We start from the raw sequence: 19,435 nt of genomic DNA on the forward strand, positions 1-19,435 counted from the left end.
CAGGCCCAACCTCTGGAACCTTCATGTTTGGCCCCTGATGGGTACCAACTGAGGGACATTGGGCTTTCGCCTGCCGTTATTGAGACCATTCTAAGTGCTAGGGATTCCTCCACTAGAAAGAGTTATGCCAACAAATGGAGTGTCTTTGAAAGGTGTTGTACATAATGCAGATCCGGTCAACTGCCAGATTGCTTCAGTTCTGGATTTTCTGCGGGAAAAATTAACAACAGGCACATGCCCCGCCACTCTCAAGGTTTATTTGGCCGCTCTTTTGGCTTGCCATGCCTTGGTTTACGGGGTGCCACTCGGGAGACATCCTCTGCTCGCTTGTTTCATTCGTGGGGCCAGACGACTGAGGCCTCCCGTAAAAACCAATATCCCATCATGGGACATAGCAGTAGTCCTAGAAGGGTCTGGTTGAGACACCTTTTGAAACTCTAGAATCAGCGTCTGAGAACTTCTGACTCTAAAGATGTTTTTTTTTCTTATGGCAATAACTTCTTTGAAAAGAATTGGGAATATGCAGGCTCTGTTGATTTTGCCACCCTGCTTAGACTTTGCCCAGGAATGGTGAAAGTGATTTTGCATCCTCATCCTGATTACCTGCCTAAGGTGCCTTTTTCGGCTATACATCCTGTCACGCTTGAGGCCTTCTGCTCTCCGCCGTTCACGACGCCGGAACAGGGGAGATCTTATAGACTATGTCCAGTCCGTGCTCTTCGGGCCTACATCCACCACACTAGCCAGTGATGTAAGTCAGAGCGACTTTTCGTCTGTTATGGGGGCCGCAACCAATGGCTGCCGCCACTAAGCAGACCATGTCACATTGGGTCAGGGATGCTATTGCTCTTGCCTATGAGGCGCGCGGTCAAGCTTCGCCAATGGCTTTAAGGGCTCACTCCACCAGAGGGGTCGCCTCCTCTGCTGCCTTGGCAAGAGGTGCCCCTTGCAGTTTATTTGTGATGCGGCAGGCTGGTCCTCTCCGCACACATTCATAAGATTTTATAGTTTGGATGTTCATGCCACTCCGGGCTCTCATGTCCTTGAGTCGTCATCGCAAGCTAATGTCTAGGCCTTCTTACGTTCTTGTGAAACACACCTGCACAACCGTGGGAGTCCAGACATGTTCAAGCACGGCGGCGTGGGTATTCTCGTTCCCAATGCGCTGAGCAGCGCAGCATCGATTGTAGCTTTCGAAAGGGAACGTCTCCGGTTACTTGACTGTAACCTTGTTCCCTGAGAAAGCGGAACGAGATGCTGCGCTACTTTGCCGTGCTGAAGATGTCCCAGGACTGCTCTTCAGACAAAATATCCTGACGATGCACCTGTGGCTCATCTACTTATAGCCTCGTGTCGTAGGGGTGCGGTGATGACGTCACCGACCGAGGCTATATTGCCTCCGGGTCAATTTCATTGACGTGTTATACACAATATTCACAGCTGGTCACGATTAAAGACGTTCCCAATGCGCTGAGCAGCGCAGCATCTCGTTCCGCTTTCTCAGGGAACAAGGTTACAGTCAAGTAACCGGAGACGTACTTCCTCAAATGCAATTCACTGCAGACAGTCAATATGGCAGACCAGAAATGGCATCATTGTTCTCAGTGTAACACAAAGACATCTAAAAACACCAGATAAACAATCAGCTGCTGACCCCAAATTTCTCAGGTATCTTCAGGACACAGGGCTGGATGGAACTAAATCTGGCCCATGCGTTGACTGTCAATGATTTGAGACAATGGAGTTGGGGTGAGGGTTAGGGCCGTTAAAGGTGCATTGTGTAATATTTAGGAGGATCTGTTGACAGAAATGCAATATCATATACATAACTATGTTTTCAGTGGTGTATAAAGAGCTTACATAATGAACCGTTATGTTTGTATTACCTTAGAATGAGCCATTTCTATCTACCCACACCGCGGGTCATTGAAATAGACATTTTGCGCCAACATGTTTCTACAGTAGCCCTAAACGGACAAACGTGTTTAGTCACTATGTTGTTCTGCGTGCAAAGAAGCGAGCTAAAGTCAGCGAATAAAACACTGACACAATGATGAACAAGTAACAATAATATTCGCAATAACATATCGTCATACTGAATAATTAAGTAAACATCCATCCATCCATCTTCTTCCACTTATCTGGGGCCGGGTCGCGGGGGCAGCAGTCTAAGCAGAGATGCCCAGACTTCCCTCTCCTTAGACACTTCCTCCAGCTCTTCCGGGGGGACAACGAGGCGTTCCCAGACCAGCCGGGAGACATAGTCCCTCCAGCTTGTCCTAGGTCTTCCCCGGGGTCTCCACCCGGTGGGACATGCCCGGAACACCTTCCTGGGAAGGCGTCCAGGGGGCATCCAGAACAGATGAACCACCTCAGCTGACCCCTCTCGATGTGGAGGAGCACCGGCTCTACTCTGAGCTCCTCCTGAGTGACCTACCCTTGGTTCTCACCCTATCTCTAAGGGATCGCCCAGCCACCCTGCGGAGAAAGCTCATTTCAGCCACCTGTATCCGGGATCTTGTCCTTTCGGTCATGACCCAAAGCTCATGACCATAGGTGAGAGTAGGAACGTAGATTGACCGATAAATCGAGAGCTTCGCCTTGCGGCTCTGCTCTTTCTTCACCATGACAGACCGGTACATCAACTGCATTACTGCAGAAGCTGCACAGATCTGTCTGTCAAATAAGAACCATGGCCTCGGCGCTGATTCTTATAGACCTTATAGCCACATGATTCTCATCCCAGCCGCTTCACACTCGGCTGCAAAGCGTCCCAGTGCATGCTGAAGGTCCTGGTCTGATAGGGCCAGCACGACAACATCATCCCCAAAGAGTAGAGATGAAATCGTGTGGTCCCTAAACCTGACACCCTCTGGCCCCTGGCTGCGCCTAAAAATTCTGTCCATAAAAATTATGAACAGAACCGGCGACAAAGGGCAGCCCTGCCGGAGTCCAACATGCACCGGGAACAAGTCTGACTTACTGCCGGCAATGCGAACCAAGCTCTTGCTCCGGTCATACAGGGACCGGATAGCCCTTAGCAAACTCCCAGAGCACCCTCCACAGGAGGCCGCGAGGAACACAGTCGAATGCCTTCTCCAAATCCACAAAGCACATTTGGATTGGTTGGGCAAACTCCCATGAACCCTCCAGCACCCTGGAGAGGGTATAGAGCTGGTCCAGTGTTCCACGACCGGGACGGAAACCGCACTGTTCTTCCTGAATCCGAGGTTCTACTATCGGCCGTATTCTCCTCTCCAGTACCCTGGCATAGACTTTCCCGGGGAGGCTGAGAAGTGTGATCCCCCTGTAGTTGGAGCACACCCTCCGTTCCCCCTTCTTAAAAAGAGGAACCCCAACCCTGGTCTGCCAGCCCAAAGGTACGGTCCCTGACCGCCACGCGATGCTGCAGAGGCGTGTCAGCCAAGACAGCCCCACAACATCCAGAGACTTGAGGTACTCAGGGCGGATCTCATCCACCCCCGGTGCCTTGCCACAGAGGAGTTTCTTGACTACCTCGGTGACTTCAGCTCGGGTGATGGACGAGTCCACCTCTGAGCCCTCAGCCTCTGCTTCCTCAATGGAATACGTGTCGGTGGGATTGAGGAGATCCTCGAAGTATTCCTTACACCGTCCGACTCACCGCCCAGAATCTCTTCGAGGCCAACCGGTAGTCCTTCTCCATGGCCTCAACAAACTCCTCCCAAGCCCGATTTTTTGCCTCCACAACCGCCCGGGCTGCAGTCCTGCCGGTACCCGTCAGCTGCCTCAGGAGTCCCACAAGCCAGCCAGGCCCAATAGGACTCCTTCTTCAGCTTTACGGCATCCCTTACTTCCGGTGTCCACCACCGGGTTCGGGGATTACCGCCTCGACAGGCACCGGAGACCTTATAGCCACATCTCCTAGCGGCCACGTCGACAATGGAGGTGGAGAACATGGTCCACTCAGACTCAATATCTCCAGACTCCCTCGGGATCCGGTCGAAGCTCTGCCGGAGGTGTAAGTTAAAGATCTCTCTGACAGGGGATTCGGCCAAACATTCCCAACAGACCCTCACAGTACGCTTGGGTCTGCCGAGTCTGCTGAGTCTGTCCAGCTTCCTCCCCCACCATCGGATCCAACTCCCCACCAGGTGGTGATCAGTTGACAGCTCTGCCCCTCTCATCACCCAAGTGTCCAAGACATACGGCCGGAGATCAGATGAAACAACCACAAAGTCGATCATCGACCTTGCAAACCCAAGCAAACCCACACCAGCCCGCCGCCTCTCACCATGGGCAACTCCAGAGTGGTAAAGAGTCCATCCTCTCTCAAGGAGTGTGGTTCCTGCAGGTGGTGGGCCCATGGGAGGGTGGCTCCACGTCGCTCCTTCGGGCTGAGCCCAGCCGGACACCATGGGGGGAGGCCTGGCCACCAGGCGCTCGCATATGAGCCCCAACCCCGGGCCTGGCTCCAGGGTGGGGCCCTGGCTGCGCTATGCTGGGTGACGTCACGGTCCTCTGATTTAACGCCATCATAAAGGGTTTTTTGAACCGCTCTTAGTCTGACCCATCACCTAGGACCTGTTTGCCTTGGGAGACCCTACCAGGGGCATATAGCCCCAGACCACATAGCTCCCAGGGTCATTCGGGTACTCAAACCCCTCCACCACGGTAAGTTGGCAGTTCAAGGAGGGGTTAAGTAAACACAATTTCTTATTTAAAAAGAAACCTCATTACTAAACTGGCTCCTCCTGTCTCACACAACTACTCTCCTGTCTCAGACAATGACATCACTTCCTGATGGCCACCGTAACTTCTGTTGGTTGCAAATCATAACCTCACCACTAGATGCCACTAAAAATTACACAGTGCACCTTTAAATTGAATTCAAAAATAAATAAATCAATTACAAAAGGACAGAATTATTATAATTGACTAAAGAGAGTCTGAGATTTACCGAAATTTATATTGCATATACAGTATTTGTCATAGAAATGCACAATTGACAGTTAAGCATAAATATACTGCTAACTGCTATACACCATTAACACAAATATAATTCTGACAGACTTACTGATATCCAGTGTTTGGAAAAGTTACTTTTAAAAGTAATGTTTACAATATTGCATTAGCCTACTCCTTAAAAAAAATGGCTAATTGCATTACTCAGTTACTTTTTATGTAAAGTAATGTGTTACTTTTGCGTAGTGGTGGGCATAGATTCATTTTTTTTTATCTAGATTAATCTCACTGTAATCTTGGAATTAATCTAGATTAAAATGGCTCATTTGAATTCTGCCGAAGGCATTCAGAATATGTGTGTGCTACCCAAATAATGACTAAAGGGCACGTGTTTCTTAAATACAAAGTGACATTTAAAAAGAACTTGTGAAGAAATGCCAGAGATTTTTTTTTTTTATTATTAAAACTAACATAATAAAGTATGATTTTTTTTATTTATTTTTAACTTTGATGAGCATATAAAACAAAACAGCTCTTTGGAAAAAAATGAAATGTAGCCTAATATTGTAGTAGTTATAAACAAAGGTCTATTTTTAGTTCAGATTAACATTTGAGGGCAGCAATTTTATTCATAATGTGTAAATAAAACATTACGCACTGTTTGATCCGTTAATAACGGAGAAATGTGAATGTTTCTCACTAGATCTCGCAGCGATGTTATTACTTAAGTAGCGAATTCAAATTATTTATTTACTGGCTCTATTGATCAAGATCGGCTCACGCTGCTTTTGGTCCAAACTGATAAACAACGGTCCGTCAACCACACAATAACGAGTAGCTCGGTTTCGTTCCGCTTGCATTACGTTTGCCATTTGATGTCGGACAATGACCCGCCTAAATTTGAAATAACGAAATTTTGGTCGGCAGGAAAAATGGTCCAACGAACCGTTCGGTTTGAAAATGCGTACCGAACACCGAACCAAATCCGTGCTAAAATATCAAGGTGAAAGTCATCATAGCTTGCTTAGTATACTAGACCCAGCTCCCAACCCAACTTTGAGAATAGATTAATGGCGATATTTTTTTTATCGCCCGATAAGAGTCTCACGTTAAAGGAACACTCCACCCATTTGCATTAAGCTTTGCAATGTTAGAAACCCAGTCATACTATTGAATGGTCGTGCAACATTTTCTCATTTTCCCCTGAGACGAGAGAAATCTGTATTTACCTCTTTACACTTCCTCCTACAATGATGCAAAAATCGTCATTTTGCGTCATTGTAGGAGGAAGTGTAAGAGGGGGGGATTTCTGTTAAGACTACAAGCACTAGTTCCCACCCTTTCAAACCCACCCATAGGGGGTTGGACCTAATGCGCTAACAGACCTATCACAGATCAGTGCCAGTGCGTTTGATTTCACCGGCAGAAACCTGCATGTCCGGCCGTCGAGATCGTCCAAAATGTCCGGGATTCGGCTTTGCTTTCTACGGTCGCCATTCATTGTTTACATGCACACCTTTTGTTTCAATCTAACTGAATTCATTCCGATTGGTGAATCTGAATGTAGTGTTTACATGAACGCTAAACAAGTGATCGGTTGATGTGCGTTTTACCATTGCTAAGAAAATACTCGCTCCTCCGTGAGAGATAGCCATAGACAGTATATAAACGGAGATAGCCCACAAGACCGGTGCGTCTCACAGGCGCCGTTCATCAGTAATCACGCCACCGCTTTTGCGTTCTACAGTCGCCATTCATCGTTTACTGTGGCGAGCAGGACGAGGCTAGGGCCGCGGAAGAAAGATGCGAGGCCGGTGGCGTGATCGGTTGATGTGCGTTTTACCATTGCTAAGAAAATCCCCGCTCCTCCGTGAGAGATACGAGACCAGTGCCTCACAGGTGTCGGTCATCCGGCCTTGCGTCGTTCTCCCGCGGCCCTCAGCCTCGTCCTGCTCGCCACAGTAAACATGATGAATGGCGACTGTAGAACGCAAAAGCCGAATCCCGGACAATTTGTGCGATGCGATCTCAAAAACCCGGGCAGACTCAAAGAGACTAGTTAGCTTTATTGTTTACAACTGCTCTCTAACCGGTAGGCGTGGCTTGGGAGTGTCCTCGTAGAGCAGCGAAGCAAGTGCATTCTGAGAGTTGTTGTCTTTCATCCACATGAGCCAAAAATACATTTTCTGGCTTTTCTCAGTCTAGAAAGCTCCAAATTCAAAAATAATTTCACATTTCTTCTACATAAATGACCCAATATAAATACACATTCATCTTTCCAGAGGTGGAGTTACCCTTTAACAGGGCCGGAGTGGGGCCACTTTTCAGCCCGGGAGTTTCAGGCCCAAGACCGGCCCACTTTTTCCATGGTGGAATTCCAAATTAGCACTTTTTCTAAATTGGATAAATGAAGCAACAGTTCAGCTCTTACTATTGTGTAGTTTGTATTAATAACAAATAATGTAAAGGTTAAATAATAATTCACTTAGACTTTATAAGCAATTGCGACTTTATTTCACACAATTCTGACTTTATATTTAGCAATTCTGACTTTATAACGCGACTTTATATCACAATTCTGACTCTATATCTTGCAGTTCTGACTTTATAAGCAACTGCAACTTTATTTCACGCAGTTCTGACTTTATATCTTGCAATTCTGACTTTATAAGAAGCAATTGCGACTTTATTTCACACAATTCTGACTTTATATCTCGCAATTCTGACTTTATAACAAACAATTGCGACTTTATATCACAATTCTGACTATATATCTTGCAGTTCTGACTTAAGCAATTGCGACTTTATTTCACGCAGTTCTGACTTTATATCTTGCAATTCTGACTTTATAAGAAGCAATTGCAACTTTATTTCACACAATTCTGAATTTATATCTCGCAATTCTGACTTTATAACACACAATTGCGACTTTATATCACGCAATTCTGACTTTATATCTCTCATTCTGACTTTATAGCACGCAATTGCGACTTTATTTCACGCAATTTTGACTTTATATCTCGCAATTCTGACTTTATAACACGCAATTGCGACTTTATTTCACGCAATTTTGACTTTATATCTCGCAATTCTGAGAAATAAAGTCAGAATTGCGAGATGTAAACTCGCAATTGTGTGATAAAAAGTCACAATTATCTTTTAAAATGTTTTATTCTGTGGCGGAAACAAAGCTTCCATACCTCCTGGCCTCTTCCTCCCATCCATCCTCCCTGACGTGTACCGTTACGGTAGGGCCGGCCCAGCTATCGGTAGGCGCCGGCGGTGCCGCGGTAAGCCTACCTGAGAAAACGTTTGGAAAAGACGGGCTATGGACCCAACCAACTCTATAGGAGGGGAGGGGAGAACTCCCTCACATGGTACAACCCATGCAGAGGCTGCGCGCTGCGGTGTCAGAATGCGAAACGTGTGTAGCCTATGTAACTAATGTGACATTGAAATGTGAAAAAAAAAAAAAAAAAAACTTTCCTCGACCGGCCCAAAAGTGAAGCGGCCCACCGGGAATTCTCCCGATTCTCCCGATTACCCACTCCGGGCCTGCCCTTTAACGCAGCACGTTTACACCGATAACGGCCCACCACTATTTTTGCGTTGATTTTCTCACCTGGGCTGGGCTTGCTTGTTTTTTAATGACTATAACATTTCTATTTTTGGCAAATGTAAAGGCCCTTTCACACCAGAAGTGAAATGAATAATCCTCAGGCTGAAGGAAATGCAAATTCACTCCTGTAGCCTACAGTAGAGGGCACAGCTCAATAAAACCTTTCAGTTGTGCTGCCATTTTGGATTGCAGAAGAATAGGACACATGTGAAGAAAGTTCAACACTCTTACTTCAAAAGTAAAAACAAACAAATTGTTATGTTTGAAATAATTTTTGCTTATTTGTATGGTTGAATTGGATCATTGAAGGTCAGCAGCAAAGACATTGGTTGATAAAGTGAGATTAAATACATAACGTATATTTGTGTTATTTAACATATTTAATTACTACAGGTTTGTGTAATATTCAGACTTTGCGTTTCACAGTTTTTATTATTTTAAGGAATACTCAATCTGTTGTTGTGCAAGTGAGATGAGTAAATGCTCACATTTAGTCTAGACCTACAATAAGCTTCATGTTCACCTTCATGTTCACACAGAACGCATCTGCTGCACTTAATCACGAGTCCACATGAGGACAGGGGAGCTGTTAGTCTATACTGTACATGGGGAAACAAAGTAACTTGAGTTACTTATTTGAAAACATAGCTCAGATATTTTGTTGAAAATTTGAAAGTAATGTGTTACCTTACTAGAAAAAAGTAACTCATTATGTAACTCACGTTACTTGTAATGTGTTAAGTCCAACACCGTTGATATCTTAATTCTTGAACTTTTTTATTTACTTAAAGGACTGAACATATTTACAGAGAAGAAAATATTTGTTCTGAATTCATGGAGGTCCAAGCTTTAGTCAAGCGTTTCCCAATGGCCAGTCCAGTTTCTTTTTCAACTGTCCATGAGCAGGGATACAAAAATGTGCAAGTACAATCTCTAGTTTTCACGAAGCCCAGACCTGATCTTCAGAACTGGAACTGGAAGGCTGACTACTGTATGCTCTTGAATCTTACTTCACATGTTTAAATAAGTGTGGCAAAAACAGACAATAAGACATGAAATGTTTTGACTTTTCCCTTCCTTTTTGGCAAAAGGGAATGCAAGAGAGCCTTTTGAAATGACTAAAACGTAGTTGTGGGATTGAATGGTGTTCTCCTGTTTTCACAGCAAATTCAGTGGCGAAGAGCCGGCGGCCCCAGCTGGTCAAGCCCGCAGGATCCCACAGCTCTCATCTGGTGCTCAGGGGCCAAACGCTGACTCTGGAGTGCATCCCAGAGGGCCTGTGAGTGTTCAGACGATCTCTTATCATGTCTGCTGGGTTTAAACAAACCACCACTACTGCACACACTGTTTAATTAAAATCTGCTTTACAATCTGCTGTACTGCACTTCTGATTATTAATACACTCACATTAATATAGGAATTCTGACTTTTCTTGAGGCTAATTATTAGAATGTTAGCTTTAACAAATAATATAACATTTTAATGTTACGTATATGAACATGTTTACAGTAGTTTACACATTTAATGTATTTAGACACTTTAAATGTCTGAGTAAAAAAGTATTCAAATTCATTTTTCACATTCAAAAGTCAAAGCTTTGTTTTTTAAGAAAATGCAGAGTGCAGTATACCATGTGCCATGACATTCTTGGATGATTATTTTTAAGACTGAGACAGCATTTGTACAAACAGACACATGACTGAACATATACTAAAACAGACCCATTTACAACAGACAGGTAACTGAATTTATAAAGATATATTTTATATTTATAGTGCATATCCCACATAGCAACATTGTGACGGCCCAGATCCGGCCCACATCTGGCCCACATCTGGCACATGTGGAAAGATGATCCGGCCCACATGCAGCGTGGAATGACGGCCCTTGGCCCTTGGGCGGCTCACTCCTGTTTGCCAGATCTGGGCCACAAGCAGGCCATAGCAATGCCACATGTCAGCCAAGAGCAAAGAAATAAACCACAACTGGACCTTGTGTTCGCTTGGGAAAGCTTTTATTCCTTCCAGTTGGGGAGGGAATTACTAATTCCCGCCTTCCTACTCTAGTGGTGTGACTCTAGTGGAGTAGCATTCCAAGTGTTACATTCCATACACAGTTAAATGAAAGTCTTTAGAACCTTGTAAATGCTTCATTTCTCTTCGAAACCTTTCTTCGTCGCAGGCTAATCTAATCACCAGTTGCCCATTGATCACCTCAACCCTCCATTCCTGAGACCAAGGTGTGAACGACTATGGACTGCCCAGGGCCACCAAACCAGTTCTGACTAGAACACAGAAGAAACAAGAAAGGCCCCAATAAAAAGACAATCTTTATACACATTGGCTTAAAACGTGGTTGATGTCATTTTGGTTGATGTCAACCACATTGGTTGATGTTGTCACCTCTGACAGTCCTGATTTCCATAGTTCTTTAGTTATCTTGGAGGGTCCAGATCTCAATTCTTCTGACCTTTCCTACCATTGGAAAGGGATCAGTAGGCTCATGTCTCTCAGAATACAGGACCATTTAACTTGAACTAGCAAGAAGTGTTTAAGGGTCACTTTGATAACTAACAACTATTGCTTCCTCTGATTAAGACCGACTCCAGAAGTGCAGTGGGAATGGATGGACAGCCCTTTCTCTCCCAGCCGCGTGCGGAAGCTGCACCATGGCCGCTGGCTTCAGATTGAGAGCGTGTTGGAGACGGATGATGGCGAGTACGTCTGCATTGCCACAAACAGCCAGGGCTCCGTCAGGCATCATTACGCCGTCACAGTCGAGGGTAAGACACACACTGTCCTTTATACACATGTGATATCTACTTATTATAGTAATAAAAGTACATTAATTAGCTCTATAACCATAACCCTATCCACCTTATTTTTAATACTATATACTTATAGTATTATTTTAATTTAATACACTGGCTTGTAGATGAATAGATTTGCCTTTTACTGCACTTTATTTTTCTAGTTCTTTACCTATAATGGCGGCTAATGAATATATAGTCTTGCACTTTCACACTTTCACACTGAAAAAGAGGTGGATAGTAAGTTCATGTTGTTAATTAATATGACCAAATATTAATTTGTGTAACAATGACACTTAAAATAAGTAAACTAGGGGCTTCAGTCGGTATTTATGTGATTAAAGTCGAGTCGACGTCAACTAGTTGCTGATGATGTCGTTAATGAATAAATAAGCCTGAACCTCGAGCTGAGACTGAACGCGGGTTGCCTTGTGCACAGCTATGGCATTTGACACAGCGCTGCCCACAAGGCTATTGCTCCTACGTAACAGCTTATTTTTATCCGTAAATTTGTCTTTGGGTCGTTATAGATGAAGTAGCACAGTAAAGATTAAATTTATATGAATCCATTAGTGTGAGAGAGAGCGATTGTGTGTGAATGAATTCTGCCTGGCAGCGTCTCTTTACTAATAGAGAAGCTGTGCGTTTAGTTACTTTTCAGTTAAGTCAAGTCACCTTAATTTATATAGCCCTTTTTACAATACAGATTTAATACAGTTTCAAAGCAGCTGTACAGTGATAACAGGAAAATAATGCAACAAGTTTGTTTTCAGCTGTAGGGGAGAGTGGGGTGATTTGTGCCAGGGGGGGGAAGTTGTTCCACCCTTGTTTCTGGAAAACCATAGAAGAAATTGGTCATGCGACCACATAATTTTGAAAAGCAATCACTTTTATTCGTCCTCCAAAGAAGAGAGACACATGGCATGAGAGTTAAGCATATTTTAGTGCAAAAAACTGTTTTTTCCCTTTCAAAGTAAAATTTCTATGATTAAGGTTTTTTGATTGTAGTGTCTGAACAATTATAGACAAGTTTGAAAACATTTCACACATGTTTTAGTGCTTTAGTAGGCTATACAATGAGTCTATACAGTTAGCATGATGTTAGCTCTTAACTGCTGGATCATGCTAGTTTTTCAAACTTGTGGGTCTGGGGTGATTTGTGCCAAAGGGCCTGGGGTAAGTTGTGCCAGATCCAGACCACCTAGAGACCTACATACTCACAGGGGATAATCTTGAGAAGTGAGGAGATGGGCATGCCTCATCAGTGTTTGACTTAGGCCTGCCTGCTATTTGTTTAATTTAGCTAACACTGATTTCAGTTTTGAGTTTGCACTGTTAATAAAGAGAAGTTTTATTCAGTTTTTAAGTGGCCTAAGTCACAATAGGATGTTTAGAAATTAGCCTAGTCACTTTATTCTTATATGTTACATAATTGACAGACAGCGCTATGTCAACAGGCATCTATTGCCAAAGCCTTTTTGCCTGAAATGATTCACAAATATCATATATTGTGTTGCTATGGTGATCTAAATGGTTTTAGGGCGTAGCTTGATAGCTTCACAATGATCCTGAGAGACTGATTGGTCGTCTGAGTAAAATGAGCCCGCCCCCTTGTCTCTATGACACTGTGATCCAGAGTTGTGTTCAATACAAAATCCCTATGCAATTGACCATAGTGAAAAACGCATGCTATGGTATTCCAGGGTGACAATCTCTAAATAAACCTTAAATTAGTCATTTTGTATTGAATTTATCTTGCTTTCATATAGCATTACGGTTCATAACATTACAATGTTCTGTTTTACTTCAGAAATCACTGGCACAATTTACCCCCAATGTATTCCCCCAAAGGCACAACTTCCCCCGCACCAGGGGCAAGTTGTGCCATGAGACCACTTTTTTCCCAAGAGCTATATTTCTGAAACAATTTATTTCAGATCCAAAGTTATTGTTCTCAGGGATGCACCACATCCTGAAATATATGTACATCCTTAAGTTGAAGGCATTACTGCCATGGCCTCACTTTAAAGTCACTTTGAGTAAAAACTGGCACAACTCACCCCACTCTCCCCTACAGCAGATCTAGAAGAAAATAGCATCATAGTCCAGAGAACATTTGGTCCCACTCTACAGAGTTAGAAATAACACTGAAGCAGTGTTAAAGTTAATGAGATAATTAAGAGATTAATTAAGTGATGATTGAGCATTAGTGATAAACACCTGCTGTTAACAAGCAGAATCACTGAAGAAAAGAGAAACACAAAAACTACAACTGACTTTTAGGGGCTGTTCGTTTACACGACAACTTAATTTCCGCCATATGTCTATGAACAGAGGTTTAGATGTCAATGATTTTAAAATATATGGTCACCTTGATGGTAATCAGTGTTTCGTTTAGTATTTCCTTCAGAATGTCTGATTTGTGTGCCTGAAAAAGCTAAGTTTGGAAAACGGGTCTCAAAGTGCAAGTTTTTGGAAACGATCTCTGTGTAAACAGTAAAAACGCAGATCTTTGAAGACGATGATGTCATGTACATGCGTATTATGTGTTCATTCTATAGTGTTTCTATCTATCAATCTATCATCGCCATCTAATGGCCTGGCAACAGAATACAGCATTTTTAGTCGTTTTCGTGGATCTGTGTGAATGAGGATCGTTTTGAAAACCTCAGTGTGGCTGTAATTCAGTTGTAGTTCTTGTGTTTCTGCTCATCTATTCTCCTTTTTCTGTTCTTGTTTCTCTGTCATTCAATGATTCTGCTTGTCGTGTTCATCAGTGTCTGAATTCACTTGTTTGTTTTCATTCACTCTGTCAAGGGGACTATATTAGTGAACTACTGTGGGGAATAGTGAATGAGGGTATAGGGTGTGATTTGAACACAGCCTCTGAGTGTCGACTTTGAGCGCTGTTAATTCAGAGTATATTCGTGTAGGCTACTTTCTCGGAAACAAATATTACCCACAATGCATTGTTTTCTACAGTATATTATTGTTTTAATGGAAAATGGTATGTTATTGTCAGAATTTGCCCACTTTTACAGCAAGGTTTTACAGTGCACCAAAAAAAAAATGAAAATAACAAAACAGAATGAAGTCTTACTTGTTTTAAAACCCTACACTGACTAAGAAAATCAAAGAGATCACTGACACCCTGGTTTTGAAAGTATTACAGTTTGATTTTGATTGTTTGCAGCTGCTCCTTACTGGACCAAGTGGCCCGAGGACCAGCTGTACGCCCCAGGAGAGACTGTGAAACTGCATTGTCAGGCTGATGGGATACCAACACCAAACGTAACATGGAGTATCAATGGAGTTCCTATCACAGGTACACAAGGGGCCACAGCTCAATTTCATCTCGATTTCAACACTTGCAGAAACCGACTGCCTTAAATTGAACAACTGTCGTTTAAAATGTATAATGCACTAATAATGTGAGCAGAGTATTACTGTGAACTTAGTTTGAGACCACTAATACATTTTTTTTAAATAAAGAGATTTCCACTGAACCAGCAACTACACAGTCACGCCTGTTAAATAAAGCAACATGCAGCGTATCATCAATGTTTGTAGATCTTCTCCTGGACTGAAGCACAAGCTCTACTCTTTAGCACAATGGTGACCCCCAAAAAAGAGAACATTTTACAGTAAACTACTGGCAAAAGTATTGCCAGTTTTATAACTTAGTTTATTACTGTTAAAATACATTCATTGTTTTACCCTTTCAACTTCACTGGAAAATCCACATTACAAAGAGTAAAAGTATCATTGATGCAGTGTTGCAGTGAGATAATTGGTTATTAGTGTATTGCATTAGTGATGAACACCTGCTGTTAACAAGCAGAATCACTGAAGGAAAGAGGAACACTAGAACAGAAAATAGAGAAACACAAGAACTACAACATTACACATTATTACACTAATAATGAACCAGTATGACTTTATTTCTGTCAAACAGTTGGTACTCAACCAGAATAATACTTTGGCGGCGGTAAAATTGGGGATGTGTTTTTGCTGCCTTTTACCACTAAGTGCGGCTATAATCACAGACTTTTATCACAGACGTTTATTCTCTCTATTGCGTAATAGACTCTACTGCCGCAGCTCATTGAGAACTGGTAGAAGATACATTCAAGTGAATCATTGTAGTTAAACAAATTCATAATCACAATACTGAAATTACAGTACAAATTTTGAACCTACACAAATATGGGCTTCTATTATTGCATCAGATTTAAGCAGTGTAGGCTAAACGTTAACAAAATAGGAATGATACATGCGTCGGTGTACAAAGTCCATTGCGCTGGGTGCAAGATAGGGCCCTAGGGCTGCACGATTTTGGGAATACATTTTAGATTTTTCTGGTTAAAATTGCGATTTAAAATGTACAAAATACATATACAGTATATATATATATATATATATATATATATATATATATATATATATATATATATATATATATATATATAGAGATAGATAGATAGATAATGAACACCAGGTGTGTTGTGCCTTGTAGGCATATACGTATAGGGCAGCATAATATAATAATAACAATAGCCTATAGCATACAGCTTATAAATCGTTAAAAATGAACACTTTAGTAACACTGCACTAGAGAAATATATAGCCTATTGATTATCATATGTTACTTCAAATGTTTCCATTCGTTATGATGTTATGAAATGAGATTGGAGTAAAAACATGAAGCCTAATGTTTGGCGCGTTTTGCTTTTCAAACACACAGCGCGTGCAGAGAACATTTACTGAAGCAATCGAGCCACTCCAAACTATGAAACATTATTGTTACCACATTAAGCCTTGTTTATACTTTCGCCTTTCGTCGAGTATAAACCTAGCTTTATACATATCTACTTTTGAGCATATATCCACAAACACAGTATTTAACAGTAAACACTAGTCTAAACAATATAATATTCACCATATTAGAGTAAACACTCATACAAGCCTACTTTTATCATGCTGTGTTTTATTATCGAACATAAAAACATCCTCGTGTACATGTACATACATTTAGCATTAGGCTTCATGTTTTTACTCCAATCTCATTTCATAATTTACATTTTAGTCTGGCACCAGTTTCACTAGTTGCTACAATGTAAAGTTTACAACAATAACATGCTTACTATTATGAGTGGATATAGCTTAAAAATCTTCTCATCTTCAAATCGCGTTCTTCTCATTCTTCTGAGGTAAATCCAAGGTAAACAGATTGATGTATAACACTTATATGTAAGATCAAAATCAACAGAGTATTTTGAGTCTCTTTTGCACTGATAAGAAAAAAGTGAGCTGTGACCCCAGGGGGTTAAACAGTACAAAATGAAAATACTACAAAGCAACGTAAATTAAGAACAGGCGTTGTTCTTTGCCTCTTTCTCGCGGATGCACTGGATCTCTTTCTATTAAGTTTCTTATGTCTATCTCACTGCGTGCGCTGGGTTTCTCTCTATATTAAATGTTTCAGGGTAGAAATACATCATACAGCTGAAAAATACTGTATCGCTGTGTTTCATCAACACCAATTACAAAAAACAACTGTAACAAATTATTTAGCATTTGTTGCTTAAAAGAAACAGAATGCCTTGTTGAATTCACCTTTCAATAAAACGCGGTTGCTTGTGAGGCTGCTGCTCACTCACATTCGTTTAGTTGGCATGAACACGTTTTGTCAACAGTTCATGTTTAGATAATGCAAGATTGTTGACAATCACATTTAAATAGGCTACATTAGCTATAATATTTATACTTAAAAAATATATAGGGCCTACATTTGGACACATCAAGAAATTTATCCTGAAAGGAATTTTGCCTTCAGACTGGCTATCTGACACTCTCCATATAAAAGACAGAACATTAACACCTTTATTGTCCTGAACCCCCACAATAAAGCCACTGAACTGCCCCTACAAACCCCCACAGGCTATCTGAGAGGAGCTCTCAAACAAAGAGAAGTCGCAATTCACACTTAACTCGCTATTCTAGACTGTAGCATTATTAAAGTGTTGATAATGAAGGAATTAAATAATTTAGGCTACATGTAGTTACAATATATAGTATATTTCTGTCATTTTATTAACTAAATATTTCTTTATTACAATATTTGAAGAATTAAAACGCTACTTCAGTTTAGGCCAGGTTTTTCCAAGCAAAACGAAATACATACTTCAAATTCATTTGTTGTCAGGAACAACATGTTCAACTCAATCCCACAAAGCAATATTGTGACGTCCCAGATCCGGCCCACATCTGGCACATGTGGAAAGATGATCCGGCCCACATCTGGCACATGTGGAAAGATGATCTGGCCCACATCTGGCACATGTGGAAAGATGATCTGGCCCACATCTGGCACATGTGGAAAGATGATCTGGCCCACATCTGGCACATGTGGAAAGATGATCCGGCCCACATCTGGCACATGTGGAAAGATGATCTGGCCCACATCTGGCACATGTGGAAAGATGATCCGGCCCACATCTGGCACATGTGGAAAGATGATCCGGCCCACATCTGGCACATGTGGAAAGATGATCCGGCCCACATCTGGCACATGTGGAAAGATGATCTGGCCCACATCTGGCACATGTGGAAAGATGATCCGGCCCACATCTGGCACATGTGGAAAGATGATCCGGCCCACATCTGGCACGTGGAAAGATGATCCGGCCCACATCTGGCACATGTGGAAAGATGATCCGGCCCACATCTGGCACATGTGGAAAGATGATCCTGGCCCACATCTGGCACATGTGGAAAGATGATCCGGCCCACATCTGGCACATGTGGAAAGATGATCTGGCCCACATCTGGCACATGTGGAAAGATGATCTGGCCCACATCTGGCACATGTGGAAAGATGATCTGGCCCACATCTGGCACATGTGGAAAGATGATCCGGCCCACATCTGGCACATGTGGAAAGATGATCTGGCCCACATCTGGCACATGTGGAAAGATGATCCGGCCCACATGCAGCGTGGAATGACGGCCCTTGGGCGGCTCACTCCTGTTTGCCAGATCTGGGCCACAAGCAGGCCATAGCAATGCCACATGTCAGCCAAGGGCAAAGAAATAAACCACAACTGGACCTTATCTGAGCCAAAAAATCTGTGTATATTAAATATGGAGTCATCTCAGCTTTAAAGGGATGGTTCGGAGTAAAATCAACCTAGGGTCCTTTGCACCATGACCTCGAGACAAATAATTGATTTTTCCGAAGTGTTAACAACTTAGTGTTAACTAATACTTGTTGCAAACTGGTACTAGCAACAAAATATTAGTGCATTCCTGGAACTGGGCGTCGTTCCACTACATCCTTATGCATCGCTTTCTGCAAGGACTTTAATGTGCTTTTCCCAAACCACAGAAGTGACGTCGACGTCCGGGTTAGCGGTAGCATGAGCCGTCAGGCAAGTGTTTTATTTGATACAATGGACTTATTGTATATTGTATATACAATATAAAAATATCTGCATGTAATTACAGCTGTAATTAATTTATGTAATTACATTTGTAATTAATTTATGTAATTACATTTGTAATTAATTTATGTAATTACATTTGTAATTAATTTATGTAATTACATTTGTAATTACACTGTTGACCCTTCCCTTACACCTTAACTAACCGTTAAACCTACCCAATCCACCACACCTGTCCCTAACCTTACCCGTATCACACCTCAATAGCAGCAAAAGTGTTTTACAATACAACATGAACACAATAAGTACATTGATTATTTCCTCCTACATCCTGATTTTGCCAAGTTGTGAAACTTTCTGTCTGAAAATTTAATCCTAACTACATCCTTACCCCTAAAACTAACCCTACCCATAAGATATCCCTAACGCTGAATAACGCTGATGTTGAAGCACCAAATCCTGGTTGTGAGCCTAAACTCTTGTCTCTCAAATCTGATTGGTTGAATGGAATTTTGATCCAGGAACATGTTGCACTTGGTAAAATCAGGTTCCCATTCAGTCAATCACTACGAGTTATGTTAGTAACTGACGAATTGGGATCGAGCGCCTCAATTCTCCTTT

The 19,435-nt window shown here is 42.2% G+C and overlaps 1 protein-coding gene across 2 annotated transcripts in view; it reads left to right on the forward strand.

Annotated features, from left to right (window-relative positions):
* Window positions 1-19,435, forward strand: part of l1camb (L1 cell adhesion molecule, paralog b) — a 91,725-nt gene that overhangs the window by 37,015 nt on the left and 35,275 nt on the right. For both annotated transcript variants that reach the window (XM_081387656.1, XM_081387655.1), the window contains exons 7-9: window positions 9,728-9,842; window positions 11,161-11,345; window positions 14,566-14,697. In XM_081387656.1, the coding sequence (XP_081243782.1) occupies window positions 9,728-9,842; window positions 11,161-11,345; window positions 14,566-14,697 (432 nt within the window). The remainder of the gene's footprint in view (window positions 1-9,727; window positions 9,843-11,160; window positions 11,346-14,565; window positions 14,698-19,435) is intronic.

Source organism: Scardinius erythrophthalmus, assembly GCF_964197995.2.
Source record: "Scardinius erythrophthalmus genome assembly, chromosome: 15".
Classification (NCBI taxonomy): Eukaryota; Metazoa; Chordata; class Actinopteri; order Cypriniformes; family Leuciscidae; genus Scardinius; species Scardinius erythrophthalmus.